The sequence below is a fragment of the Solenopsis invicta genome, chromosome 14 (assembly GCF_016802725.1).
Source record: "Solenopsis invicta isolate M01_SB chromosome 14, UNIL_Sinv_3.0, whole genome shotgun sequence".
NCBI classification, from domain to species: domain Eukaryota; kingdom Metazoa; phylum Arthropoda; class Insecta; order Hymenoptera; family Formicidae; genus Solenopsis; species Solenopsis invicta.
The window spans coordinates 16,891,013-16,899,219 of NC_052677.1; the positions used below are offsets into that span (position 1 = coordinate 16,891,013).

The 8,207-nt window shown below is 31.2% G+C and overlaps 1 protein-coding gene across 1 annotated transcript; it reads right to left on the minus strand.

The window, feature by feature from the left end:
- Positions 1-879: 879 nt before the first annotated feature.
- Positions 880-8,196, minus strand: LOC105207652 (omega-amidase NIT2). Its single transcript, XM_011177222.3, has 6 exons — positions 8,074-8,196; positions 6,644-6,790; positions 6,080-6,264; positions 5,448-5,616; positions 4,632-4,865; positions 880-4,231 (listed from the first exon to the last, which is right to left on the minus strand). Exons 1-6 carry the CDS (start codon positions 8,120-8,122, stop codon positions 4,137-4,139), a joined length of 879 nt encoding a protein of 292 aa, XP_011175524.1. The 5' UTR covers positions 8,123-8,196; the 3' UTR covers positions 880-4,136.
- Between the last annotated feature and the right edge of the window lie 11 nt (positions 8,197-8,207).

Here is an 8,207-nt window from a genome sequence, read left to right on the forward strand (position 1 = left end):
CGTATAAAAAGAAAAAATGCCATCAGAATTATATTAACAAAACTAATGCATAAACATATATTAAAGAAGAAAAATATTGGTATTTGTGCACATATTAATTATGTTCGATACTTGGCTGTGAAAAATACAAACTGCGAAAAATTTGAGGAAAAACTCACGTCAATATGTTTACCAATCTGTTTACAAGTCTCATATTATTTATGCGTTAATATTACACGCGCATATTTTTTTTATTTTTAAACGATCGACAGAACCAAAAAAAATATTGTTATGCAACTTGACAGTGAAAGGTTTGGGTGTTTTCTATCTCGACAATACGCTCTTTTATCTGCACATTTCAAAAACATTTCGATTATTCTCATCCCAATTAACACTTGACTACCAATTAAATGTTATTCGCACGATATTTCAAAGAGACGATAATTATAAGCGCCTGAATTTTCATGCGACGTAACAAGTCGGTTGTAATTACTGTCGATTCACAATACCGTGCCAACATTGATCGATAAATAAGCCGAGGTATAAAATTATTAATACACGAACAATCTAACATCTTGAGATCATCTGGTAATTGTGACTTGATTAGTAGTCGGTGCAACTTTGGAGCCTCTTCATGTCACAGAATTCCCTTATTTTATAATGCTTCACAGTGTGTCATTTATTTATTCCAGCTAGATAAAAATATTTCTATTCAGTATGAAAATATTTAGCATTATTTTTTACTTTTATGATTTATGTTATACATATATATAATTTTTAAATGGAAGTTGAAAGGATTTCGTAAAAAGATATTCTTACCTAAAAAATTTGAATAATTATATTACATATATTTTATAATATTTAATATAAACAAATTTCGGGTTTCCGATTCTGAAGTTAATTTTATTTGTCATATTAATTCCTATTTTTGCATTTACAAAAGCTTAACATAGAATATTTGTATACTAAGTAGACATACTCTTGTGCAGGTAGAATGAACAAATGATACACTGTGCGCTTACCGGAAACGATCTAAAAAAAAAAATAAATAAAGAATTGACTGCTTGTAACGCGATGCAAAACGGTATTCTAATGCCCAACACCAGCGATAAAGCCGAGCAACATGGGGCCACATGAATTGTAATAGTATAACGGTATAGTATACAAACGTGCTTTCTTGATCTTTTCACTTGGTGAGATGATCACAGGGGTTGGGAAGTAACGCGTTACTTGTAACGCCGTTATCATTGTCATTACTTTTTACGGTAACAATAACATCGTTACATTTTCATAGACAACGATAATGAATTCAGTCGTTACATTTAGCGTTACTTTAGTTTCCTATTATCTTGAATTTATGCGCGCAAATGCATACATTAATCAGCATGCCAGATCAAAGATAGTGCGCAAGAAATGCAGTTATACGTTTTATTCATTTATATATATTTTATGATATATTTTGAATGTTAAAAGTATTTTGTACTTTATATCTTAGACTGCATTCCGATAATTATTGCAAGTTATTGCGCATTTGTAACGTGAATTATAGATTTTCAGTACTGACAATAAATATTGGAATATATTCTTAAAGGCAATCACACGTAAAAAAAATTTTTCATCGTAATCATAAAGCCGTAAGCAAATCGACCAATTATAATCAGTTTGGTCTTGCGTTTTAAAATGCTTGACTGTTATTGGTTGATATGCTTATGGTTTTATGATTACAACTAAAACTTTTTGACGTGTGATGGCCTTTATAAAGATATTAATGTGTTTAAAAATTTTTGATAAAATTGCGGTGAGTTACAATCAAAATTTATATAAAAATAAATGTACTAAAAAATATAAAGATAATTTATATTAATATAAAAAAAATTAGAAGAATTATTAGATAACTTTAATACAAAGAATAGCTTGCTTTCTTTGACAAACTCAACAGAGATCAGTTTAGAGTTGTAAGTTTTAATATTGATTATTAAATATATTTTTAAACTCTAATATCTTACTTTTTAGTATTACAAAAAAGCAACGAATCATTAGTTTCTAAATAACGATAAAGTAACGCGTTACTTTTGTAAAGTAACGTTCCCAACTCTGGTGAGAGGTGAAAATAAAGATAAGGTGCTATTGTATAAGTCATTCCTCGCCAAGGGGAGGTGACGCTGTATATTACGAATATTTGCGAGTATTCTCCCGTATTGCGACACCACGTATTCCGGTATTTGCGCACGTACGCTTGCCTGTGATATATATTTTTTACGGCGTTTGATTACTGTCCTCGTCCTTGGATTGCTAAATCGCTTTGCGAATTTCGGAGGCTTCGACTAGCGCTGTGGCTGTCTCTGACGAAAGCAGCCTCCCCCCCTTCATTGGAGACAAAAGGAAAAGGAACAATTGTGATCGCGTAAAAATGACGCGATGGTAATAATTAATAATGATATATTGATTAACGTTATATTTGTATAACATCACGCGGAAATTCCATTTACCACGTGAAAGAGGAATTATTACGAAAAAAAATTGTTATTCTTTTTAATAATATATTTATCCTTAAGAGTCTATGAAACGTTATGATATTTAATTATCATTAATGTTAATAAAAAATGTTCTAACGTCTTGGAGTGCGCGGAAAGCGAGGAAGCGAAAAAAAAACCGTGAGAGTAGCTGCGCGACTAAATTGTTATATGAGTTGAGGTCCGCGCTACCACAGGGTATTTGCGAATAATCATCCGCGCGAGTTTTGGCTCGCGCGCGTACATTAGAGTCTAATTTATATATTTCCTACTTCGCAGATATCTTTCGAGTCACCACACGGAAATTCACATTTTCGCGACCGCGCCGCCGCTTCGCAACCATTTATAATATGCCTCCGCGCTGTTAGGAGATGCTCACTTATTACCACGTGTTTATGTCATATTGAAGCATTGAAGGCAATCTTTCAATCGCGTCAATTTGAGACACTAAACATTTTCAATTGAGTCGCTCTCAATACCGAAGGCGCACTAATCTCAACCTGAATTTGAATTTTGAAATAAGCATCATCGTCTGAATTTTGCGCAAAAATCGAGGCCGAGTTTGGACGAGCGGCGCTACTGAGGTCACTAGAGCGAGTGCGATAGAAAGAATGTCTGAGATTAAATTGTTATTAGCTTAAATTACGATATTCCCGTATGCGCATTCATAGTTATGTGAGCGATACTTGGCTCGGACGTACTCAGTTTTCAAATACAATCCCGATTTACTTTCAAAAGTTTCAAAAAGTTTATATGTTTCACCTGCTCAAATTTCTAAATTAAAATACACTTGTATCTCTTTCGAAATATTTTCATTGAAAAGAAGGTAAAAGGGATTATTACACTTTACGCTCAAATGCATATATGTACTTCCGGATCAAGTATCGCAAAATGAATCTTGAATCGAATTTATTTAATAATTTTATTGTCCCATCTCGACGGGACAGAGTGATATCCTTAGCTGATGGAAAACGCAGAATAATATTTTTCCCAAACGCCTCGCCATTATATTTTCACTCTCTTCTTCCTCTATACCCATATCAATCCAACAGAGAATTATTAATCGACCAATTCCTCTAAGCTTATAATTTTGAAAAATTGACCTAATGCGTTTACAAAAGGAGAAGATACATGTATGTATATGTTTATCTTCTCAATGTAAATAGACGATAGCTTTAATATATTACTGCAATACGTACTTTCGACATAATTATGTCATGTAATGATCAAGGGGCCTTTTATGTATGAGTGATCATTCAGAATCCATATTATGAGATTACAATAAAATTTAATTTAAAATACCATACAAATTCGAGAATAGAATCTCTGGTTTAAAAGAATCTTTTTTCTTTGATTCCCTCAAACAGCACAGAAACACGTGAATAGATAAGATTTAACGATAAGACGCGAAAGTAAAAGTTTGTATATTAAAGAATATGAAAATTTATTCACGTAATTGTCGCCGATAATTACATCCATAATATCACATCGCATCGTGTCTTTACACGTATAGATACAAAATATTTATCTATAAAGTATTTGAGTGTAAAATTTTAAGCCTTTACCTGTAAATAGTTTATCATCATATAAGATTGCTTACGAAACTCGCGATGCGAGATTGTTTCTTATCATCGTAATGTCTTCCTAATTTTCCTTCTTCCAAATGGTGTCATACAGATCTGTACGACGTTGACTGAACGTTGGAATTTGCGCTCTAACATCATCCACAACTTTCAAATCTGTAATAATGTATTATTTCGATGTATAGGGTGCAATTATTTCTCCTAAGTTTTATATACATTAATCTTTTATACCACTTAATATAGATGCAGTTGTATTATTTGAACATTATTTTTATATTCACATTAAATATAATAAAAATTTCAATAACATTCTATTGCACGCATGTTAAAGTAACGAAAGATTTCGATGCGATGTTGAAATACGATAATTAATAATTGCAGATAATATATTTAGAAAATATATTTAGCTTAATCAAAAAATACTTAAATAAATAGTATTTAAATTTAATAATAATAAAAAATTTTATATATATATATATATATATATATATTGTACTTCATAACTTCAAAACTATGCCGTTTAATCTTTATTCTAGCTTTGCAGCACTAATTATACCTATATCGGAGATCACCATATCCTCGGCGGCATCCAGCTCGGCAAGTATTTCTCCCCAAGGATTGGTTAACTGAGTATGTCCCCAAGCGACATATCCAGGCGGCGAGCCACGTGCCGGCGATACACAAGCTACATATAACTGATTGTCGTTTGCTCTGGCACGCTGCAGCAGTGACCAATGCAGCGGGCCAGTGGTCATATTGAATGCTCCCGGATATATCAACATCTGACAACCTGATGTCACAAGATGAAATTCAGAGTTTGTAGAGATTATCTCGACGAGAAATTATCTCGACTAATGTTTCTTCTACATGTTTGTAAATATATATGTATTAATAATATATTTACATATAAGTTACTAAAAAAATTTCAGACGCAAATGCAATTGCGTTCAAAGTGAATTTGTATATATACATAATGTTATATATGCACGGATAGATAGATAGATAAGTATAACATTTTTTAATTCTTTGAATAAGATTAAAAGAAAATCTTGGTGAAACTTTTGTTTAGAATTTTAATATGATTTGCAACATACTAAGAAAGTCTTTTCTTACAATTTTTTATATATGTGAATTCTAAAATATTCTAAGATTTCTTAGTTTATAACTTTTAAAAAATATTTTAATCTTTTTTAGATTTTATAAAATTTTATTAGAAATTAAGAATAGAATGAAAAATTCTAGAACACTTCAGAATTCATACATATGAAGAATTCTGAAAAAGATATAGAAAAAATGCATTAAATTCTGTCTTTTTATTTTTAATGATACTGCGATAGCTTTATATAATTATACATATTGTATATTTGTTCACCTTTATTTCTATACAGTCGTGCCATTTCTTCGAATCTGATATCGTAGCAAATGCCAATGCCAATTTTACAACCTTTTGCTTCAAAGGTAGTAAGGGAATTGCCGGCAGATAGGGAGTCACTTTCGCGAAAAGTGATTTTCCCTTTAATGTTAATGTCGAACAAATGCATCTGTAAAGAGAAAGTGCTTAAAGTGCACTTTGTTTTATATACCGTAGCATTTGCTTTATATAGAAAGACTAAAAAAATCTTTATACATGTATATGATTCTATAAATTCACATTCTCTCCCCCTTTCCCCATTTCTCTCTCTCAATATATGTTATATAATCTTTACTTTAAATCTATTAAAAATATAATACATAAACATGAAAATATTAATAGTTGAAAATGTATTTTAATATTCAGAATATAGATCCCTTAGAAATTTAATACAAAATTTAACGGCAGTATTAAATTTTTATGAAGGATGATATAATACTTAAAAAAAACCAGAAATATTATCATATATATTAAAATATTTTTAAAAAACATTCGTTTAACACCCACCCACCCACCCACTCGCATGCACACACCCACATCACACAGGATATTTTTCGCAACAATACAAATGCATATACAACATTGATTTTAACCTTCCTGTGTTTAGCCACAAGTTTTCCATCTGGTCCCCATACAGTGCAGGTGTTGTACAACTTGTCGTTGTCTCTCTCCGGTATTGTACCACCGATTACACAGACATTGTTTTTTCTCGCCGCCTCGGATAATGCCGCGCTCGTCTCGCCATCCGGAATATTCTCGGCATATGGAGCAAAGTGAGCTATTTGTTTTACGAAACGTCAATGCATCATGATAAATGATATTTGCTTACTTGTATACATAAAATTATATCTGACGCAAAGAACAGTAATAATATCTCCATTGAAAACAAAATATTATACACACTTTTCTACATTAATTATTATAGATTGTTCCATATACTTTTTTTTATTTCTCTTTTATGATTTTATAATTTTCAGTCACCAGTGACTTGTCCTAAATTTTAATTTTAGAAAACTAATTTTTTTTCATCCTCCCAATGAGAGATAAAAAAATTGACTCGAGAAATTCGTCATTTCTGGTATCTCAAGGCATTTCTTAAAAATTTACATTAACATATTACAAGTAATTTAAAGAAGAAAAACTTATGTTCTATTTACACGTTCCATATGGCGAGTTAAAGCACTCGGGCAGGATCACAATGTCGGCTCGCTCCTGTTTCGCACGCTCAATGAAGGAAACGGCTCGCGAGACGTTTGTCGCCTTATCATCGCCGACTGACAGCTGCACCAAAGCCAGACGCAATGCTGAAACAGGATTGTGCCATAAAAATTAAGATTGTATTAGCATGAATTATTTACATATTGTTTATGTTATGTTTACACGAATCTTCTTGTAGATAATATAAGCGATGTAAATTATTATAAATTGGATAACACATAATAGAAAACAATAATTAACTCTAATGAAAAAATAATTAACATTAAAAAAAAAAATTCTCACCAATTTAAGAAATACTACGAAAATCTAGAATTAAAAAATGCTAGAATTGGAACACTTGTTAATTTTAATAATTAAATATATTTTTACGAAAAAGTAAATAATTTTTACAAATTTATATTTTTAGTAAAACTTTGTATTTATCTATAGAAACTTTCTGCCAGAGTAAGCTACTTAAAAATATGTAGACTATTATAACTCATTATAGTTTAATGTTTTCACTGAGAAACTCAGAAGTTGTAGCAACTGACACACTATAAAAATACAAAAATTTTTAAAAGTATTCCAATTCTAACATTTTCATTCTTGTAGCATTTTTTTTAATTCATGTAGAAATTTGTAGAATTTTTTTCTGCCAGGAAAATTAAGGGATTGATATATCTGACTTTAATCATCATAATTCTACATTTAACTTTTTAACTAATTTATACTATCAAACCTTGCATAGATAAACAATTTATAGTTTACATTGCATACACATATGCCTGATTTTTCATTATCTGGTTATGAGCTTCATTCAATAAGCTTCACCCATGATGATGCTATAAGTGAAGCTTATTGGACAAAACATCAGGTTAAGTCTTACAATAAGTTAACCAAATAATGAAAAATCAAGCCGTAATGTAAATTATTTATATTTTACGCTATAAACGCTTAACCTAAGTGAAAGTACAATTATAAGTACACAATAAATAATAAAATTTGTGCCCTGTCGTCAACGCATATTCTTGTTGTCTACGTTATGCATGATTACTAGTTGATTACACACGCACTTGATCGGTTAAGTTTGCTTGAGTAATTTAGATTATTTTCTTCTCTGTCCGAATTAAAATATTATAGAATAAAATGACAATATGTATCGTAGGGCACTAGTGCAATATGATCGTATGTAACTCGATTCAAACTGCGAAGACTGAACACAAGCCAGCCGCCAGCATAGTAGATAAAGTGAGCGATTGGTCACTTCGTCGCTCGATAATATTGCATTGTTTGCTTCTCTGTTCGCGTTACATTATATCAGATGCACAGAAAAATTCGCGCAATACCGAATTTCACGATTGTCGCAAAAAGAAAATAATCGCACACGTACTACTCATTGTTCTTATTCCGTATCGCGTGACATTCACACGCGCCCACATGACAGGTTAAGTTTCTTTCTGTTTATCTTGGTTTATCTCAGTGACGTAATGAAAACCGCAAGCATTATCTCTGCAGAATAGAAAA

What these genes read in the sequence shown, in the direction of transcription:
- LOC105207652 (XM_011177222.3), bottom strand. Translation starts at nt 8,122, where the DNA reads ATGTGGGCGCGTGTGAATGTCACGCGATACGGAATAAGAACAATGAGT. An exon ending in CGGAATAAGAACAATGAGTA is followed by an intron (nt 6,791 to 8,073) that starts GTACGTGTGCGA and finishes ATCCTGTTTCAG; the next exon opens with CATTGCGTCTGGCTTTGGTG. An exon ending in TATGGTGATCTCCGATATAG is followed by an intron (nt 4,232 to 4,631) that starts GTATAATTAGTG and finishes ACATTATTACAG; the next exon opens with ATTTGAAAGTTGTGGATGAT.